Source organism: Xiphias gladius, chromosome 23 (genome assembly GCF_016859285.1).
Source record: "Xiphias gladius isolate SHS-SW01 ecotype Sanya breed wild chromosome 23, ASM1685928v1, whole genome shotgun sequence".
NCBI classification, from domain to species: Eukaryota; Metazoa; Chordata; class Actinopteri; order Istiophoriformes; family Xiphiidae; genus Xiphias; species Xiphias gladius.
This window is the reverse complement of record NC_053422.1, coordinates 2,696,786-2,719,040: the sequence shown is the minus strand read 5'-3', so window position 1 is coordinate 2,719,040 and position 22,255 is coordinate 2,696,786. Positions and strand designations below refer to the sequence as shown.

The 22,255-nt window shown below is 43.4% G+C and overlaps 1 protein-coding gene across 1 annotated transcript in view; it reads right to left on the bottom strand.

Annotated features, from left to right (window-relative positions):
- shtn3 (shootin 3) overlaps positions 1-22,255 on the bottom strand; it is a 39,480-nt gene that overhangs the window by 4,715 nt on the left and 12,510 nt on the right. The window contains exons 3-12 of the mRNA XM_040120742.1: positions 9,580-9,674; positions 8,449-8,623; positions 7,948-8,045; positions 7,605-7,686; positions 7,124-7,218; positions 5,713-5,859; positions 4,438-4,591; positions 2,569-2,743; positions 1,942-2,012; positions 1,244-1,347 (exon numbers count right to left, since the gene is read on the bottom strand). Coding sequence (XP_039976676.1) covers positions 1,244-1,347; positions 1,942-2,012; positions 2,569-2,743; positions 4,438-4,591; positions 5,713-5,859; positions 7,124-7,218; positions 7,605-7,686; positions 7,948-8,045; positions 8,449-8,623; positions 9,580-9,674 — 1,196 coding nt within the window. The remainder of the gene's footprint in view (positions 1-1,243; positions 1,348-1,941; positions 2,013-2,568; positions 2,744-4,437; positions 4,592-5,712; positions 5,860-7,123; positions 7,219-7,604; positions 7,687-7,947; positions 8,046-8,448; positions 8,624-9,579; positions 9,675-22,255) is intronic.

Here is a 22,255-nt window from a genome sequence, read left to right as displayed (position 1 = left end):
TTACGTTTCCTCTCGTAAGCCAACAGTTAGAGCAGGGCACAACGACTGCGGCCCAGAATCACAGAAAAGGTGGAAATGACAGCGTCTGAGACTACATCTGCCAACTGGGATTTCCTGATTTCCAGCTTCGATTAGAACGCAGCGTCGCGGCGCCGGGGATTTTCTGAGGGAAACTCACCGTCCCCGCTGATTGAACTGACTGAGACCTGGCTACCCTGGCACTGCAGGACCTCCCCATTAGTAAGCCTCCCTTAAGGGAAGAACAATAACCCAGCGTCCAGCCCGTGAAGTCATCTCAAATGGTTGTTAAAGTGACGTGCGTTTAACTGATTAAAACTGGAGGGTCAACAGTGTGTGTGGGTGTGCGTCTTTTTCCCCCGGGGGTTGACCATGGCACCACATCACAAGATTGACGCAAATGTCAATATACTCACTTTTACAGCTATTCTCTGCGGCAGCACAAAGGAGAAACGTGGAGAGGAAAAGAGAAGAGAGTAATCAGCCAGAGTGCATTAGGACTGCATGAAATGTGGGGCCAGATGACCTGATAGTGGGAGGAATTACAGTAAAGCACGGTGATGGAGCAGGAATATTGTGTCTGTTGCTTCCGCGTGTTTGGATCCTGACTGGAAAAGGAAAAATTGATCATTCTCAGGTCGTAGGAAGATTTAAGCACATCCTTTGTCAGGGTGATGTGACCTTTGACCTTTGACCCCTGACTATTGGTTGGATGTCGGGTAAAAAATAATGAGGCCTGAAGGCAAAAGAACCCTGGAAGTCAGCCAACATGCCTGTTGTGTTGTTTTCGTGGTCGTTGTACTCTTACTTTGCATTTCTCTGTCGATGCTCTCTGGTGGACAAACCTATGTGACTAAATTTCAGCTTCAAAGTTCATTCTTGACCTCGGGATCAGAGCTGTCAAACGCACCTCATGGTCTTTCTCAGCAGGTGGAATTAGCTCAGGTGTTTTCTAAATGTCCTCAAAATATCTTTGGCATCCCGTGCTGCCATTTTCTTGTTTCTCATTGGCCGACAGCTGACAGCTGATTAAATGCTCTTTCCTAAAGGGCACAGCAGATTCCCTCCGGGTGTCCGTGACTTTTGGATTCTTTCCAATGGAAATCAATGGTTTTAATGAACAGAAAAAAAATGCCTCAGTAATATAAATAAAAATACAGATCAATGAAAACCACCGCAGGAAATAAACTCTTAAAACCTCTCTGTCTGCCCGTCTTGTCCTCACCTTGCTGTCCTGACTCTTGACGGGCCGCAGGACGACGCCGTGTTTGATCCTCTCCATCATCTCATTCACCGCCTTCACTTTCACATCGTCCACGCCCTCGGCAACTGGAGGGCGCGAGAAAGAAAAAGCAGGGCTGAGGCTTCTAAGTTAGCCGAGAAAGCTGGATGTTGACGAAGTCAAATGCATGGCCAGATTGACTTGTTCAGGGGCCAAAAGGAGCTGCTGGGTCCTTATCAACCCAACCTTCCTCCCACTCTCTGTGCATTGTGTACAGGATTCCTGAACTAGGATGTAGGACTCCCTTCTAGAAAAGGGAGGTCGTAAAACCAGATGTTGATATAGGGTGCTTCTTCTTCATGGTAGGGCCTAATGATCCGCTAATGAAGCAGGGCCCACTGGACGCCCCACTGGATGCCGGCTGATATTGTGTTGTCGTGGTGTGTACTGGATATTCTAAGATGAAGTTACAATTAACCGAAGAACCACAAATTGACTGGCACGCAGTGAAAAATGCGGCTTTGCGGGGCCCCTGGAGTTGAAACATCATGATCTACTGCATATAGCTGCCGTGATAGAAAATCAAAAAATACACTAAAGGGAGATTTTATCTATGTGACCCGTCCCTATGTAATAACGTAATGTACTGCATACATGTAAAAACATGAACTGTAAATATAAGGAGGTGTAATTGAACCCACCTGGAGGCTGTTCTGCCTTCGGAGAGGCTTTAGAGCCTTTTGAAGACTTCCTCATGATGGCTATCAGAGAGCTAAGAGGGAGACAGGGACAAACAACAACTGGAATTCATTTCCTACGAATGCTCTGATGAATCAGGCCCCGATCAGCCGATAACTGTTGCAAAAGTGCCTGTAAAATCTGCAGATCAGTAAATGTCTCTTCGCCTTTTTCCGTGTGGCTTCAGTATTTTCCAGCAGCCGCTTTAATGCTCTGTTACTGCCCTGATCACTCCTCTCCGGACGTGCTTTACTGCGTCTGTCAACGTACTTTGAAATTAATTCATTCGTTAAATGGGTTCTGTTGTTAAATTAACCCAACTTGACCACTGTAAACCTACGGCAGGCTAAGACAAATCATACAGTGAGTGTTTTACTGGACGCGCTTTTAGTTTCAGTCTCCCTTTTCCCGCCCGTTAACATCGTCTCGATCCTCCACCCCCGCTCTATCCTGTTGGCGGGATTTGGTGCAAATAGAGTTTCGGCTGCTGTTGTCGCATGTTGTCAGTGAGGCTTCTACTTCAGCGTCATTGACCCTAAAGTACAAGTGACCACAGAAACGTCTGTGACAGTGCGATAGCCCGTCCTCACCTGAGGGGGTTGCATCTCGATGGGGGAGGCGGAGGAGGCGGTGGAGGGGGAGGAGGAGGGGGAGGAGGTGGCTGTGGGGGAGGGGCGGGAGGCGGCGCCACCCCAGGTTCGGGGGGAGGTGGTGCTGCGATGGTCGTCATGGCGATCTTTTTCTGGGTCTCCTGGAGCTCGTGGACTGCGGAGAGGAAGGAAAACAATGGAAAGAGATGACACTGCTAGCAGCTACTAGCGCACCACTGCTGCTGCGACTGTTCTCTCGTTTTGGTTGGTGCTTTTTTCTCCTTTTTCTGCTGTGCGGGAGCTCTGCTGAAGGAAATCCTTCAGGCCTCCACATTTCACCCCAGAGGGAAGAAACCATCTCTGGTCACCGTGCAGCACAAAGTAACCGTGAAAGAGGCCTCTGTTTGTTTATTTATTTATTTTAAACGGTCTTTTTGGTTGAAGACGGTTGGTGGATTTGGCCCTGGCTTCATGCGACCCATTTGAGACGAACAGACAGATGCCGTGTTGCACAAAGGGAGAAATTCTGCACGTTTGCCAGATTTCCTGCAGCAGATGGGTCAATGGCCTGCGTCAACGTCAATGGGGAAATCAACACACAACAGCTACTAATGTTGGAGGACACAGAGGAAAGAGAAGACGCCGGTAACCATGTTCAATGCACATCCCGTCCCCTGTTTCTCACTGAGGTGTTAGTTCTACCTGCGGGATTCTAAATAAGAAAAAATTTGAGCTTGAAATCGGACTTTTGCGCCGATGGCTATGGCTCAACCACAGTAGCGTATAAATGGTGCGAGATTTTTACTGCCTCAGCTAAAAACTTTTTCCATAAGTAGCTGTTAACCAAAACTGCATGAACATGAAAAGCTTCAAGACAACAATGGAGAAAAATGGAAATATTACTATATTCGTTAACATGAGTTTTTAAAGATGAAGCCAAGAGTGTAGCAGCTGGACATCTTTTCACATGCTTTTGTCAGTGTGTCTTTATAGACTTTTTATGTCGATTTTCCACGAACATATGCAGAACTTGTCAAAACTCAATCAGAGAAGGTAAGAGTTGAACCACAGAATCGACAGCAGTGTTGACTTTGCAGTTTTCCGTCTGATTTTGTCCCGCCTCAGTCGGAGCGCTCAAACTGGGTCAAACAACACGTGTGTGTGCCACCATGGGCTGTAAAAGTATCAGTGCATACATTAATTGTGCATATCCCCCCCCCCCATATGTGTCTGTAGGTGCCCGGCTGTCAACGCAGGAAACATATAAAGAGCAAGCTGACATTAGGGCTCATTGCCTCCAATGCTCCCAACACCCCTGTTGTTTATTCCTTCTTTTATAACGGCTTCTTATAACCTATATATGAAACGATCCGTGATCTGTTCTAATTATTTTCAGAAAAGCCACATATAAGATGGAGGCGATGGGAGTGAACACCATGACAAAAAAAGAAGAGGGTGTGTTTAAACCCTCTACTATGTTTTAATGTGTGTTTCAGCTTAACCTATGAGTAGGTGGACAGCTGCTAGCCAATCAGAAATGAGTATTTTCTGTTGCCATGCGTGCTGTGTCCTTGTATATACACTAAACGTTTGTGTGTGTGTTACAATCTCCTTCCGCTTCTTTCTTTGTGTGTGTGTGTGTGTGTGTGTGTGTGTGTGTGTGTGTGTGTGTGTGTGTTTGTTTCACTTCTTAACTGATGAACAGGCTCAACTGTCCTCATGTGTGTGCATGTGTGTGCAGGTCCAGCCCCTCTGTTCTCCAGCTGTTCCAGTTCCTCCACCCACTCCGGGACCTCCTCAACTCCACCTGCTGTTTCCACTTTCTATGTGTGCACGTGTGAGTGTGTGTGTGTCTCCACCTCCGCCCACCTCTGTTCTGCAGCTCCTCGCTCTTCTTCTCCGCCTGCTCCAGTCGTCCCTCCACCTCCTTCTTCTCTACCTCCAGCAGCTCCAGCTGCCTCTGCAGAGTCTCCAGCTGCTTCTTCACACAGCTCTGCTCCAGCTGAGCCTCCATACTCTGCACCTACACACACACACACACACGAACACACACGGACGTACCGTATGATTCACAACACGGCTACACAACGAAAGGCAGTCTATTATCAGACTGAAGATTGTTCTGTTTACTTTCAATGTTGGTAAAACTTGATCTTCTTTTAATTGTTTATTTGGAAGGAAAATATTAATTTCAGTTCCATGACAAGCAACTGCACCTTCTCTAGAAAAGGCACCTGGACTCGCTGTTTTAGCCTTGAAGGACCTATGACTACGATATGACCTTAATGACTCATACGTGACCTCAATAAACCTCACGCAGCATCATCATTGTGTATGACCCGAAGGCTGAAGTGCTAGAGAATCGCAACCGGTCAACGGGACTGTTAAAGCCGCTGGTGAGTGGAGAAACATCCTCAAGACTGAAAAAAACAGACACGATCTCACCTGAAAGACGTAGAGTCTCAATGGATCAAGTGTTGTAGCTGAGAGCAAACTAGATTTTATTCTAGTATTACTTTTATGGTATTGTGCTTTTGTTCAAGAGTGTGAGACCTGGATGGCCAGTTAAAGACTGAGATTGTGACCCTCATCTCGTCTTCAATACATAATATCCTCTCTGAACTACAGTGCGCGTGTGATGATTAATCGATGATACCTGTCGATCGTCTGACGATGAGTTTCCTTTGCCCTTCTGATCCAAAAAGTGTGTGCACACACAGCAAAGTAAATTTTAGAGGTAGTGCAGGGTCACACAAAGTCAACCGAAAGACTTTGGTGGCCCGGAAAGCTTCCAAATTGAGGCGGAGACAAATCAGTGTGATCTGAAAATGTTTCTGCTTGAGCAAAATTACCCAAAAGCTTTTTGACTTCCTTCCCAAATCTAGACAGGCCTTAAAGCGGCAATAATTGATATTTTAATCATAACAATGTATCAAACGACAAAGTGAAACCAATCTGAAGGAGCCTCTCATAGTGAGGAACCTGCAGGAAAGTATCAGAATTATCATTATCACGACCTGCTCAGCAGCAAACAGCAGACAGACACAGTTACAGACCAGCAGGTGAACACAGTGGAGCATTTTCCCTCAGGGGAGCTGAAATACAGGGAACATTAGAATCGCTGCAATAGAAGGTTTTGTGTACCTTCTGCTGATGCTGCAGACGCTCCTCCTCCAGGGTTTTGGTGATGGCGGCGACGTCCTCCAGAGCTTTCAGGAGCTGAACGCTGGGCTCAACACTCTGCAGCAGCAGCATACTCTGCCTATTGGCCTCCTTCTGCTTCACCAGCATCTGCAGGAGACGGAGGAGGAGGTAAATGGAAAGAGGGAGAAGTGGAAGGCCAGGGAAGAAGGGGAGGACAGAGAGGAGGGGGAGGAAGATGAATCCTCTCATCTTCTACAGTGGACAGGAAAGTGGTCTCCACTGTACATTTTAACTTCCAACATATCGTTCCAGTTTGTCCATCACACACAGTCTGTTTCAATCCTGCAGGCTCTTCACTTTTCGGGTCAGTGAACAGTAGATTCAGGACATTTCCTTAATCAGACACTAGGTTATTAACACACACGTCAATTACCAACACAACAGCGCATTTATCACTGAAGCTAGCAGCAGCATCACTCGACAGCTTGTAATTCATGGAAAGCAGTTAGTTATATCATCAGACGGGACGACTTCAGAGAGCTGAAGCAGCGAAACGCGAAATATTGTCAGAAAAGTGCAGCGACCCTGAAATGCAGAAGTTCCTCCAATATGATTTTCACATGTTCACCACATGAAAAGATGAGTTAAATATGTGCTGCTTGGAGGAAAACCTGAAGACGCCACTCTTTTCAACGTAACCACGCTGAAAACCTCCATTAATCGTGTCACATTCGGATCAAATATTCCAAAATCTCTCAATTTCTTTCTTCCCACCAAAGCTGCAAAGACAAACTGGACCTTTTTGGTGCAAACAGCTAGTTATTCTCTTAGCTTTAGCTACTACACAAAACTGCAACAAACAAATGTCAAAAAGAAATAATTCATTGAGAAATATCAGCACTGTATCTCACCCTGCATAAATCAATATTGATTTTGAATTAGTGAAAATATATGGCCAAATGGATGTGAAAAGGATCCCTTCTCGTAACAGCCGCTGCTCTCGCCGACACCCAGCAGCCTCAGAGCCCGATGTTTTTCCTCAGGAGCTGGTGGAGACTAAACCTGAGCTAAAAGGAACGCGAACGTTGGAATCATATTCTTCAGATGGACACAGACATGGCTCGGATGGGATGCTAATGTCGCTCTGGGTCTGCTGCATGTGTAAACAGGCCACCCCTTTGCTACCGTGTCAGCTAACAACTTCACAAACTATTGACACCGTTGTTCGCAGCTTTAAGGTTCAAAACGTGTTTCTCTGTCAGAAACCATGCAGCTTCCTTTTCAAGCTAACACGTGAGCACTAGTTGTGCATTTACACTCTTCCGCGTTCTCCCTTTCTTTTGTACCACGTGTTACAGTACAGTGTGTAAGCTTCACTCCGCCAGCGTGTTTTCCGCGGCCGTTTCTTCACCTCATGCGCGTAGGTCTCAGCTGTAACTCGCAGGCTCTGCTCCAGGCCCAGCTGCTCCTTCATCCCCTCGTACTCCTGGGCCGCCATCATGGAGACTGCGGAGACAGAGAGACAGAGTACATTAGGCAGATCAAAGAGAAGGACTTCACATCCAGTTGCACCTTTGGATCGATTGCCCGGGACGGTTTAGATCTAACTCACAGCAACGTGTAAGGTAATGGAAGTAATGTTTGTTTTGCTGTAAAGACTGTGATGCGGCTGACTAACTGATGCAGATGGCGGACTTCGAGTCAGTATAGTCAATGATACTTAAGCCGCCTTAAAAATCCACTTTGAGTTGAGTCTGCACACGGCTTAACGGATACTATATGTAGCATGTCAATACAAATGTTAGTTAACACGCTAAATTAAAGGAAGGTCGTGTGTGTCAGAGTTCGTGACCGTTGCGAGGCATTACCTCACCGTGTGTCCTGCGACCCACCTCTGTTAAATCTCTTGATGGATTTTCGTTGCTGCTCCACAGTTTCACGAAGCTCCTTCATCTCTGCCTGATCTTTCTCCGACTGCGGACGTTGAAAGAAAGTTCACCAAAATCACTGACCAGACATTTTGAAATGATAAAGATGTGTTTTTTTTTAATGTTCTTCGTAAACAAAACTTTAGAATTGATGACAGAGTCACAGCCTCTCATCTCTGCTTCTGCGAAGAACTAGACTGTGACACTTGAAACTGAATAACACTGTTGCCATGGCATTTTGAGTGTGAACAGTAGGCTTCTGAAGAATCGGTCCCGCGGGTCGATGCCAGTACTGCTCCTTCCTCACCTGTGTGATCAGCTCTTCTATCCGTCTCTGCTGGTCATGGATCTGACAAACAAAATTCTTCTTCTCCTCCAGCAGGCTGTTCACTGTCTCCCTCAGCTCTGACAAAAAAACGGAGGTGAACACGTGACAGTGAAGTGCGTTCCTACTAAAACCAAATGAGGTACACTGCCAGCAGGCAGACTAAAATCTTGATTTTTGTTAGTGTGGTGCTGATGAACAGAAACGCCCGGAATGTGGTGCAGCGGCTTCATGGATACCACAGAAAACAAAAAAGAGAGGAACAAATGAGATTCTTAAGCGATTGTCTGTGTTCAGCGATCACCTTTTGATCCATGTCCATTGGGGCACAACTTTTATTTTTACATTTTAATGCAAAACAGTCAAGTTTGCTTGTTTCTTGATCACTAGCGGCTAAAATGTCGCACCGTCAGTATCAGGCATACGTGCTAAAGGGCAGTTAGTTAACCTCTTGTTGGTTAGGTCCAATTCTACGTGCTGTACCTTTAACCTGCTGCTGATACTGTGTGAAGTTGTCGGGGCTGCTGTCCGCAGCGTCTGCGTCGGCGTCGGCGTCGGTCTCCAGTGCGATGCAGTCTGAGATGCTGGGAAGCAGCTCGTCCAAACACGGCCGAGAAGACAGGCTCAGGTACTTCAACTTCCTGTTCTCACAGTTGAGCTGGAGGTCAAAGGTCGCAGGGGTCAACAGCAATGACAGCATCATTAAAAGTATGCATAATCAAAATATATATTCTTCTTTAAGAAACTGCACCATAATAGTGAAAGTATTTGCATGTTTATGAGTTTGCTGAATACTTACTTGATACTTTTCACCAGATTTTACTGTTTCCTGGACCATAAATTCAATGCATAAAAAAATTGAAAAAAAAAAAAAAAAAGTATTACCAAATTACCACAACATAAATAAATTAAATAAAATAAAAATGAAAATGTTCTCACTTCTCTCCAGTGGTATCTGGCCATGAGATAATTAGATTCCATTTGAGATAATTGACTCTGAAATCTCATCAATACAATGGGGGCGAATGGAATTAAGTTTGTGTTACAGGATTACAGAAAAAAAAAAGAGACATTCAACAGCAACATCTCCTCGTGTCCATCGTCTATGGAAACAACCCTGGCCACTAAGCTTACAGCGTAGTGACGATGTAATTTTAACTGGATCGTGCTCAGAGGCAACTTATTTTTATTTCATTTCTTTTTTTGAATGAATGGATGACGCGCTACATTTATTAACAGCAGCAGGGTCAGGACGAGGTGGTTGAGCTGGATGGGGGGCGTACAAAGTGCACGACCGTCCCACCAGAGACCAGGGGTCACGTCCACACAATAGATGATGTAACTGGTGCATCTACCTCTAAACATTGCTGAAGTCTGATATACACGCACAGTTTTTGCTGTGGAGGCAGTAACACTCAGATAATGTAGTCAAATCATCTCTGTGCAGAGTCATCCTGACTCTACTGTTCACTCCATTCGCCTGTTAATGCCAGCTGGACCCTGAGGATGCTAATCTTATAGCACTGGTGTGTGTGTGTGTGTGTGTGTGTGTGTGTGTGTGTGTGTGTGTGTGTGTGCGCGCGTGTGTGTGTGTGCGCACACGCGTTGTCTGACCTTTGTGGCCAGAGCCTCTGCATTTTCCCGGCACGACTTCTCGATCTCCAGCTGAGTCTGCAGAACGCTCACCTCCTCAATCACCATCTGAGACACTGAGAGTGAGTGACAACCACACACACACACGCACACACACACACACACACACACACACACACACACACACACACACACACACACACACACACACACACACACACACACACACACACACGGACAGTTTTAGGATTACAGAGTATTAGTTGTCTTATTATTATAATTATCAGAGCAATATTATCATAATAATCAGTATCATGACCAACCAGTGTAGATTTACATTATCTGGGGTATAAAATACCCCAGATAATATAAAATGATATAAAAATATAACCTGGTTTTGAAAGGTTGAAGTTGATATTTGACTTAATGTTCATTCCTAAAAACATCTGTGATGCAGTCCAAAGGGAGCAGGGTTCAGTTATGCTGTATGTTGCCTCATATTGGAAATAAAGACTCTTTTATTATTTATTCTATTATTTTATTATTCGACTATTGACGGGCAGAGGCGGAGTCAATGTAATTATTTATTTTGTCTTTTTTTTTCTTCTTTTTTGGGGGGTTTAGGTTTGATTTGGTTTATTGACAATATTTTAAGGAAAGTGCAATAAAATCTTGAAACCCCAGTTGTGATAAACTGCAGTTTTCCTTTGACAAATATTACAAAATAGGAACTTAAACCGGTAAAATTGGATCATATAAACAAACAATCACTAAAATGTTTTTGGAGAAGCAGGCAAAGCAGTAGGTATCCTGGACACCCCAAAAAATCCCACCATAAAGGACAGCGGTTATGTGACAATGACACTGATCGAGGTGCAAACATCAGTGGCTCATCGATACCGGACATCTGGTAAACACAGGAGGTTGACGCCTCAAACATCTGTGTGATTAACAAACTGCTGCTTTTCATTTAACGAGAGAAATGTGCACTGGCACGTAGCAGCCGACAGGACATTAAAAGGTTTAATATACAGCGACCAGCCACAACATTAAAACCAGTTACTGGTTTAAAACCAGTTACCGGTTGTAATATTTGGTGTAAAGGCACCGAGCAAAACGTTTTTGCTCTTCGTTTTCCTTCGGGACCATAAGACTGTCTACTAAAACAAAATGAAATTGGAGATTTCAGGTTTCTCCCGAGAAAAATACCAAATCATATTCAGCACCTTTGAACAAAGTATCTGTTTATGGTGTCGTTTACATAGCGACAGCATCATCCCAGGAGCAAACGGCGAGCACATCTACTCCTCACGCTGAAACGACAAGCTCGCTCAATTCAGTTCAACTGGAAAAGGCAGCACTGGTGTTGGAATGGAAAAAAATATGAAGGAAGACGTTACCTATTGTCGAGACCACGATCAGTGTGTGTCAGTGTAAAACCTCCACAAACATTAACAGCTAACAAAGTGAGCCTGTGGTCGTTAGACGCTCGCAGCTGTCGAACATGTCACCGGAGCTCGGCTAGTCCTCGGTTATTTTAAAATGACCCAGATATGAAGAAGCTTTGTCAAAATAAAGATCCACTCTCTCCTTTACTTTCCCTCATCCATCTCCCTCTTTCCTCTTCTGCTGCGTTTTGTATTGAATCAGTCAGATTGCTGGCTTTGTTTCAATAACATATTTGAACCCTTTTCACGTAGGAATAATCCAAAGCAGTTTTAAACAGATATACCCAACGCTCTTCTCCGCACGTCCATGCTTCGGCTTGCGTGAGGGAAAGAGAAATTTACAACTTAAATGAAAAAATACATCTCAATATTGAAATAAAAATGCCTCTGTCTCCCTATCTACACTGATTGTTTCTCTCTCGCTGTGGCGATACAGTCAGTCCTGGACTCATTCGGGCTGCCGTGGCTGGACTGGGTTAGAGCCGGCAGGAAGGCACCTGCTAACATCCGCGGTCCATTAACAGAGTCCCCCCTGGTCGATGCACAAGGCCCAAATCTGATTACACTCTTCACTCACACAGCTGAGGGCAGAACGGGAAAGGTGTTCGTGTTCTTCCTGCCCTCAACCACCGCCAGACCCGCTCAAACAGTGGAGATAAATGTCATCTTGCTTCATATAATATAATCATTTCAAGTTAAGTGCACTGGAAAGTAAAAGTGCGGCCGATGGCGCTGTTTTTTTTGAGTTGTTAACATATTCAGTGTATATACCACACTTTATATGCTGAATTCTGTCAGTCTGTGGCTCAAACTAGAGTTACACGCCCCCTTCCCCTGCCTTGAAAATTTAACCACTGCTGCAAACTTGACACCACCTCCTCTGAGGCCGCCACGAATGAGGATTTCACTGGTCTGACCTCACGGTTTGCTGAGTTGTGATGCACAACACATAACTGCGACACCCATGCGTCGGCTCTGAAGGAGAGCCTCTGCTTGTCAACCCGTTCACTCTCGCCGCACGTTTTCCATCTGTCGCCATCGTCACCTACTGACCTAAGGCAAAATGCTAACACTTTACTTAATTCCTCCTATTTAGCATTTAAAAGCAGTATGTAAACAGGTAATAGATGATCTATAATACACTATAATGTAGTTATGAGTAGCTCTAGGGGCATTTTAAGTGTTTACTAATGTACAGTATTGGTCAACAGCTATAACCTATGTCCCATGACGACATATTTCATATTATTAAAACTGTGTCCTCTATATTATCATTCTTCATCTTTCTACACAGCATCATCCACTTATGGGTGTCCAGAGAAAGAGTTATGATTTTGAACAAACATATTAACAAACACTCAGTTCTGCAGCTGCATCATAGCGTGTTACAAACCATGTGTAACAAATGTTTATATGCCGCGTAGAAACGCTAAATAGGAAGACGCGGAGGAATTATCATTTAACGTGGCAGTGAATCGGTAAAGACACAAATATCCATAAGCACCCTGTAACACCGGGTATTTAAAAAAGACACAATTTAATTTAATTGCATACAGCCCCTCATCACATTCACCGTTCCCCTGTGTCGTTTGAAGAGCGGCCCCTGACACTAAAACCAATCTCTCCAGTGCTGGGAGCGTTCAACCACGATAACTCAGCATTTTAACCCTCAGCATTCTGCATGTACACAGTGTAACGTTCGCCAACACCAGCGCAGCGCATACTGCACGTCACCAACATCGATTCGCCAGCTAATGACAGGCTGTCCTGTCATGCACGCATGAGTCATGGGCTGCTGTCACTGAAACCGTGCTGCCTGCTCGGCGCACAGTCAGGTTTCACGCAGACAACAAAAGGGCCTGATCCAGTCTGAACGATTCTGTTACCATATCCTGCCATTGTGGAGGGTCGACGGATCAACATCATGCTTTAGTTGTCGGTGTGCTGAAATGAACCGACACCGGAAACAGGTCTGAAACAGACCGGTATATGAAAAGAATTTTTTGTGCAAGAAGAGACAGTTTCCAAAAGGTTCCTGTGATCAGAAACATAACGGTTTTCCAACAATCAGCACGGGACATCCATTAAAAAAATCAGCCCTGTGTCCACAATGTCGTCTACTCATAGACCAAATTACGTCGCCTCCCAAACTGGTAAAAGAGACTGTTTTTCAGGAAAAGGTCTCTATATACACAGGCCAGACGTTAGGATTATGGACAGGGGGAAAAAAATGTTCCAAACTGGGCCACTCATCCACAACCACTCCACCACCACCACCACCAACCACCCACCCACCCACCCGCCCTTAGCTCTAATACCAGCACGGTCAATTTCAGAAAAGCTCTTGGCCATTAGCCCTGTAGTGACACAGATGGAGTCTCTAACAACCAATTCCAAATCCAGCGATACAGACCATCCAGGCTGGGCTCCGTTTTACAAGCATGTAACACAAAAGGTAAAGTCAGTTACTGAAAGAAAAAATTCTTTCAAATTGGACTGAGACAGTTATATTTTGTCTTTTTGGCTTAAAACAAAAGATGAGAAAAAAAATAGAAGAAAGAAAAAAAATGCAATGGAATAGCTTTAGAAGGGCAGTGCAGCAGTGTTTTTTTAATGCACCTAAGTGAAGAAGTTTGCCCATTGCCTCTTTGCAGAGGCCGGGGTATCGGACGACAAGTTTAAATGTGCTTAACACACATTTTTATGTATTTATATACATTGTATTGCCTGTTTTTACACTACACATTACAGACCACAAACACACTTTATAGAAGATCAAAAGATGCCCCAGCATCACTTGGTCTGCAGATTATGAGGACGGTGTTTAACGGTGGCTTAAAGGTCTGACACAGCAACAGTAACTACTGGGTGGGTGCTTGGGATCGGCACCTCGTTCGCTGTTACGCTATGTGACGTATAGCGTGAACACGTATAGTGCAGGTAAGTTTGGCCACATAATGTCCCAGTCACATTAAAGAAGAACCAAAATCCTTTTATATATTCCCACAGTTCATCTGAGTGTCCTCAATAAACTGCCCCGTTTCTACTGCAAAACACTCTGAGATGAAGCTTGAATAGAAGTCAGCTCATTTTACCCGAACAAAAATGTTAGCTAGCTACACGTGCAGCCTGCAAGCTCAGTTATAAAGGGCTCTAATGTTACTACTGTTCTAATCGAGCCAATAATACAATAGTTTCATGTGTTAACCGCAGAGACCGACTGTTAGCTACTTACTTTGTTTTGTTTTTTTACCATGTGTTGTCACTCTTCCAGCACAGTGTTACCAATTTTCTTAATTTCCACTTGAGAGAGAAAGTTTGGTTTTATTGTGGGCAAATTCATTCTCGTCACCTACTATAACGGTATGTAGCAATATCAGACTTTCTGTGGGCAGATTAAACGGCGGCCATGTCTTGTTGTAAACTTTGCCTTGTGGTAAAACTATGATGCTGGGGCTTTAATTCAGCTATTATTTATTATTTACTATTATTACTCGATGCGTAATTTTATGATACTGAGAGAAAAATACACATATTTTTGTGGCCGTATTGGAAAACTCTGCGTGAACCTCACGTCGGAGTGTATTGCTCAGACCTACTATTATATTATCAGACTGAGGGAAAAAAGACAATGGGCATGTCACTACGACGACCATGACCCAGACCAAAACCTCCATCTGTGCCAGTGAGGCCTTCAGGCCCACCGAGCCCATTACACTTCACCCTGATTCTACCTAACATGCATCTCAGGTGAAAGGTTTTCTTCTCACAGGCTACGTGACTAATGCTCGTCTGTCTGAGGACGTAGCCTGAATGCAACACAATTAATCCTACACAAACACAAACGGAGACACACGGACACACACACAGCGACACACCCCTGCAAGGCTTGCTGGTTTTAACGGGGCTTTGTGTGTAGCTAAGTGTGCGTAATGTGTAGATGCATTACGCAGGGATGCTTTTAGAGAACGCACACTCACCAAGACATGACAGTGCAACTGCAGCAGCAGTCTGCTCAGATATTGATCAGATTTCTCCATCACAGAGAGCTGACTTCATTTAAAGCTTCAACAGTGCTTCACTGTTTGAACAAAATTGATCCAAATCCGTTGCTGGCTGGACAGCAACAGCGAGGCGAGCCTTATACACACACGAATGTCCGCGACTACTTTCTTTGATGCAAAGAGAGTAGGAGAGGGGCAAACAGGTAAAGGGCAGAACCAACCATTTACTAGGTTCTGACCCAGTCTTGTTTCATTTAAACAAGCGGATAAGTGGGTAAAGCAGACCTTTGATTGCAAATGCAAGACACTGATATTATTTCATATTCCAGAAATATACAGCAAGTAGAAAGAAGGGCAATTTAAAAAAAAAATAATGGCAAAGTGAGCAGAAGTAGAGTCCATTTAGAGGAAGCCAGGGAGCAAAAGAAAGCAAAAGGAATGCTCCCTGAGGAGACTTTTCTCCTCCCCATCGTTCGATTCACAAATCTTCACTGAATGTGACTGAGTGAGACTTGTTTTACCACTGGATACAGGTTTGGGCTGATGGTGATACCTATAGTTTTGGAAAATAAGCTATGAATCCCAAGAGCCGTCCCACGATGTAGTGCACTACATTGAGATCGAAGGTAAACAAGACTCTATCCAACTGTCTTTATGAACCTTCTGCCGTTAAACTGGATCGATACTTATTGTTTTGAGATTCTACTTACTGTATTAACTAAACCTGAATGCTAAAGGGCCTAAGTTTTTGTAGCTAGAGTTATGGTGCATGAGTCAGTCTTTAGAGTTTCCACTCCTTGAAATAATTTAGACGGTGTTCTGTCTTTTGCATTCCTCTCCCTGTAGTACCGAAGACCTAACCTGAACTCTGAGGACATAACTGCATTATGTATCGAACCTTGAATATCGCAGCTTAATTTTGAAGTCTCATGTCAAGGGCAATACAGCGATGGTGTACGACCCATGACCCACCCAAAAATACCTTTTAGCTGTGGTTTTCAAGCCCACACACACAAAAACTGTTCCAGCAGAAGCAGAAATTTTATGAGGCTTGCTCCCTGGATTGGTACAGTAACTACCTGTTCTGTCAGTATGTTGCACCCAGTGTGTGTTTCAGGTGTAAAAGGGTGATATACGACACACGTGGCCGGCGTGTGTTGTTGTTTAGACTTTAAACGTCTTATTTGAAGCTTATTTAATAGAAAAAAGGAAATAAAAGAGATAAAAAGAGCAGAATTCATTCCATTGCAAAGACCAAATAATGGCACTCTGTGCAAGTTTGGTCAATTAATACATAATTAATCAACTGTCTTCAGAGGTGATGATGCTAACTGACCAAGATCCTCCTTAAACCGAAAGATAATATTAGCCTGAGACTCTGGGTTTGAGGTGAGGGAACTACTGAGAAAAGTGAGGAAGATATGAAAGAGGAGGAGGACGGGGAAGGCTTCTGGATCTATTTTTAATCCCTCATTCACTGCTTAATGCCTCTGGATGGGCTTTGGTGGTGTGATTCCCTCCCAGCCAGAGACTCATTTAAACCGTCAGCGCTCTCTAACGACTCGATTCAGTCCCTTTAACCAATGTTTCAACCCACATGCCACGGTGGATCCTCCTCTGCTCGGCTACACCGCAGTTCAGCTGCAGCTCCGTGGGTCAGACGCAACACGGGAGGCAGAGACGGTGGAGAGCGGGTTATACTCCGATATTTATAGCTCCATTTCTATTCTACTCTGTTTCACTCAAGAAACCAGCAGCTGGCGCCATCACTAGGGAAACACTGGAGAATTGTCCGTTAGCTAATGATGTGCAGTGTGAAAGGTCGAGTTGGCTGCGTCTTGCTGTACTTTATGATGCTCGATTTCAGGTTCCACACCTCTGAACCGTTGCCCGGATCTTCATTTTGTTCAGTGAATTAAATAAATCTGGTGCTGTGCCAACTGATGGATATTTTCACCGTTGGAGGAACAAACAACCAGTCAGAGCTTTACGTCATCTTTCCACATAGCTTCATAGCTGCATCCATGAAGAATAGTGACAGAAACACAAATTTGGTAACAAATGTGGATGAGATCATTGTACAGCTGAGAAATAACAACGTTTAAATTGCCACAGTCTTGGATCATGAGGATAACAAACAGCTTTTCCCGGTAAATGATGCTGTCGGGGCAGATTGGTCACTCGCTACCAATTGTTAGGGCAAAACAAGAGAAGCTTTTCTTGTCGTTTTTAACCTTGTAGCTATGTGGCTCTATGGATGGCAATGAAGGTGTGTTGGACGGCCCACCACTTGGGTCCAGACTGAAATATCTCGACAACTACTGGATGAGTTACCGTGAAATTTTATACAGACATTCATGGTCCCTGAAGGATGAATCCCACTGACTTTGGTGATCCTCTGACTTTTTCTTCTAGTGCCACCAAGGGGCCAACCTTTGTTGTTTTGAGTGAAATGTCTCAAAAACCTTTGGATGCTGATTTGGGATTATAATGAAATTTAGTACACATATTTATGGTCCCCACAAAAAGATCTGTATTATTGGATTGGATTAACATTTTCTATCCTGTATACAAAACAAATATTTTGTAATCCTGATAAAACAGCAGTCATTACTTAGAGTCCCCAGGTCTGCAACTAACATAAATTTCCGTTATTGATTAATAAGCCTCTTATGTTCTGAGTCATCATTTCATTGGCTTGGTTTATAAAATGTCAGAAAATAGTAAAAGAAATGCCCTTCTCAAAGCAAAAGTTCACAAATGCTTATTTTGTCTTACCAACAGTCTAAATCCCAAATGTATTCAGTTTAATATCACAGAAGACTAAAGAAACCAGCAGAAACCAGCACATTTGAGAAGAAACTAGTATGTGGGTATTTTGGCTCTTTTTTCTTTAAGCATTTACTTAAAACCATAACTTGATTGTCAAAATTGTTGCCAGATTGCATTCCGCTACACATATTACTTGTGTATTTGAGAAATAAACCTTTGAATCCTTATCTGATGATGAATTCTCCCTGCTTCAGCATTACAAACTGAGCTCTTCTGGAGGCATCCCAGGAGCATAACTGAGAGCTGAGAGCCTTAAACTGAGAGTAGGGTTTCCTCTCATTGAGACCTACAGAGCTCTGACTCCTGTCAGAAACTGTTCTGCGTCAGTAACTCCTCCAAATTCGGGGCTTCATGAGATAAATGACGTGCCCTTAAAACCTGTAATGATCTGACAGGCTAAAAACAGAGCGCTGCTTTTGTTTTTCACCACCGAGCCGAAGCTGGTAAAAGCCCTTTAGTGACGATGCATGTTATTAACAGATGATTTGGAGGATTAGCCAACGGTAAGCACATTCATCTGTGAGTAATGGTGAAATCCCACTGTAAAGTGTTGAAACAGGGTTAAAAAGCTGGACAGGGAATTAACACAAGCCAACCAATAAGTGCTACTGAGCAGATAGCTGTTCCTCGTAGGCTTGTCTATGATTAAAACGTTCATGTGTGCTGATGTTCAGTAGTTCATATGTAAAATGAAGAATTCTGGTGAACTCTGCAATGTGTCAGTGACTGAAAAAGTCACTTTGCTGCTCGGCCTACGGAGGATTTACAGCAGAAAGAACCATGAGTATTAATACCAGTGGTGTATAAGCTGTAACGCTAACCCCAAGCTAAGCTGTGAACAATAGGAGGCTAATGCTGCCGTCAAGTGCGTCTCTTAAGCTTCTACTTCAGAGACTAAGAGTTGTAAATATGATTTGCAAAACTGACAAATTTAACCCTAATTTAGTCTATCAATAACTAAATTAATCTACAGTATCTGCAGTTCAACTGTCAACATCTGACAAATTTATTTTATGTCTGCATTTGGTTTACATTATTGCTTCTTTAGGAGCACATCAAATCACACACAACTACAAAATGTCAAGAATAATACCATAAAAACGGTTTAAATATGGGAACAATGGTGTATATTATCAGAGAGTCTCTCCAGACAGGCATTCATTGAACTCATTTCTAAACATGAAAATTGACAGAGGAAGTTGTGTAAAGTGAGAGAAGAGCTAGAAAGAGAAGTTCAAACCCTGCTTAGTTTCTTGCCTCAATACAACTGGCCAAACAAATTTCAGTAAGTGTCGGGAATGGTCGGACAAAGACCTCCCAATTCTCATCCAAAAAGAGAGCTTATTCTTTTATTCTAAAAAGCTTATTCCACTCCCAGCACCTCAAAACCGAAGGCACAGGGAACTATTGTTGGTGTTAAACCTCCGCAACAACAATCCAACAATACTAGCTCTAGTCTGATGGGCATGACTTCCCCCAACCCTATGAAAATGGTTTCAGAGATACTCAGGGGCCAACCCTGTCTCCTAGAAATTACATTTATATCCAACTAAACTGCAACAGCAAATACATTCTATGGTTCAGAGCCAAGGAGGTGGTTGGGGTGGTGCACGACTGTCACACCAGAGACCGAGGTTCGAATCCAAAGTCCTGTCTGTGGTTTAGACAACGAAAACACTTTGGTTAGGGAAATTTTTTGGTTTTGGTTTACTATAAGTAAACACTGTGAACTTTTTCTGTATTGAACCAGACCACCAACTTTCCATAACCTTAACCAAGTACTGTGAGTTGCTAAACACAACCATAAAGAACTCTAATAACGCTGGAGTCACTACAAGTGGATGTTGTGCTGCAAGATCAGATATTTTGGTGGAAAACAAAGATTTGCCTTGTAAACATTTTACTGATACGTTCAGTATCAACATATTTGCTACTTGCCAAATATGTAAATTAACAACATACCATCAATTACGTTTCCTACCAAACATATTTGCTTTTGCAGTTTAGTTGTATATAAACCTAATTTTCTAGGAAACAGGGTTGCAGGGGCTCTGTTATTCTATATAATACTGCGTTGTAGTTACAGCGCTGTATGCAAGCGTAACCACCTAAGCTGTTGGGATTGCTTTTGGCCAAAGCATGCTCTTGAGCTCAACTCCAGCACAGCACTGACTAACATCTGGGAGATCATGAAAAAAATCCGAACACTCCAAACACCACGGATGAAAAGAAATGGCCAAAAGTCTTTGTTTAGGTAGCCAAAAGCCTTGTTCTGTTATTCAGAATTATAATTTGTCACTGACACACGTACTTTCCCTCTGAACTCAAAAAGCTGCATCATCTCTGCCTTTCTGTCTGAGAAAATTACACTTTCCTGGTCACATGTCACCAGCTTGTTGGTCCTGTGCTCTCAGCATGTAATTACAGTATTTCCAACAGCACTTGAATGCAGGGAAAGTGCTGCCACAGGCTTTTATCTAAGTACAGAAGACTGAATAACTAGGCTGCATAAGCTAACAGCGCTACAGGCGACCAGTTCTCCAAAGCTGAGTGGTATCGCAGTTAGCTTCCAGCTACATGTTCAGTTAAAGTAGCATTAGATGACGTGTAGCCTAACACTGATGTAAGATGTAGTTAGTTCCCTGGGTAACAAGGAATACTTGATCCATCCATTAGCTATAATGCTTATCCTTCGAGGGTTGCGGGGGGCTGGAGCTAAATCCCAACTGACATTGGACTAGAGGCGGGGTACACCCTGGACAGGTCTATAGCAGGGCTGACATATAGAGACTAACAACCAGCCATTCTCACATTCACACCAACGGGCAACCCGGCTGAACCGGGGTACGAACCAAGAACCTTCTTACTGTGAGGTAAGATCAGTGACAAGATTTGTTGGGGTCACGGTGGTGCAATACTTGATTTTTTGTGTTTTTTAAAAATCCTGTCACTTATCTTTTTTACTTGCCACTTCTGTATTTCAATTATTATTGGGGCTCTTTTGTCGTTTTGATTTATTTCCTTTCTTTGGTTTTTGAGGAAAGATATTTTAGTCAATTTCCCTTGGGAGGTCCTTTGTATCGCCTGCACTTTTTGCATACACTGATCAGCCACAACATTAATACCAGTTATTGGTTTTAGTGTTTTGGCTAAATGGTCTATATATATATATATATATATATATAAAAATCTCTTTTCCAGTTTCTTATCATGGATGTATGAAAATAACTCACCCTAACTTATTTCTCTCTCCTCGTCATCTGCTTCTGTTAAAATCCCATCCTGAGAGGCATGTTTGACACTCAGCTCCTTTGCGAATGGCTTGTTCTGCCGCTCTGGCTTAATGCAAAGTATACATTACAGATTGTGAGACATTAGCTCCGCCTGCTTCCTACCAGCTGAAAAGATCAGGAAGGTGCAGCCACGCACTTTAAATTCCTCTTGCTTCTCTGCTAAAGGCAAAGAAACCTTTTGACTTTTCATTCGAGGATGGCATCTTAAGCTCTCTGAATCTCCTCCTCTAAAAAGATGAACATCAGTACTTGTACCTCCCTCTGCTCCAGGATTCATATACGTTTTCGTAATTTAACTTTCCTGTTTTTCATCAGTCGTTTCCTCTTGTTGTTCCTATGTCTGTTATCCATACCCATATTTTGACACGCTTTTCCGCTGAGATCATGAAATAATTACTCCATGATCAGTAAATTACGGTTCTCACGTTCTGTCTTATGAAATGTCATTCAGAAATAAACACTTCAACCAAATATCTACAGCTTTGTTCGCTAACACTTTAGTCTATCTTGCCTCCATCAGTATGGTGTCTGATGTTGTTTCACTGCTTATACTGGCCTACACCTGTGCCTCATCTCTAACCATCAGTCGACGTCAGTCTCTTTTAACCATGCTTACGATCTTTCCCTAGCCTTAACAAAGTAGTTTTATGTACCTAAACTTAACCAAACCTTAACCATAAAGGTGGCAGATCAGAAAATGCACGTCATCTTTGAAGGCACTGACGATAAACTTTAGTTGATTAGATATGAGGAACGGTTGCTGTTCGAGGCACCGTGTCATGAGCTAAAATATTGGACAAGTAGAAAATTTAACCTGTTGGTGGCGCTAGATGAAAAGCCAGATAATCATCAAAGTCATTAGGATTCTTCCTCTGGGGACCATGAATGTCTGCAGCAAATTTCACAGAAAACAATCCCCAACTTGTCTACCACTGCTCAGCAAATCAGATACATGACAGATTCAGTTTACCCTCAGAGTGATCATGAGCGTGGTCATCCATCATCGCGGTGAGTGTATTATCTCACAGCGACTGTCAAGTCAGGTCATGTTTTCACTGGTTTACCCTCATCTGTGCTGATCCCACACAGCCTGGCCTTTGAGATTCAAATGAAGCTAAAA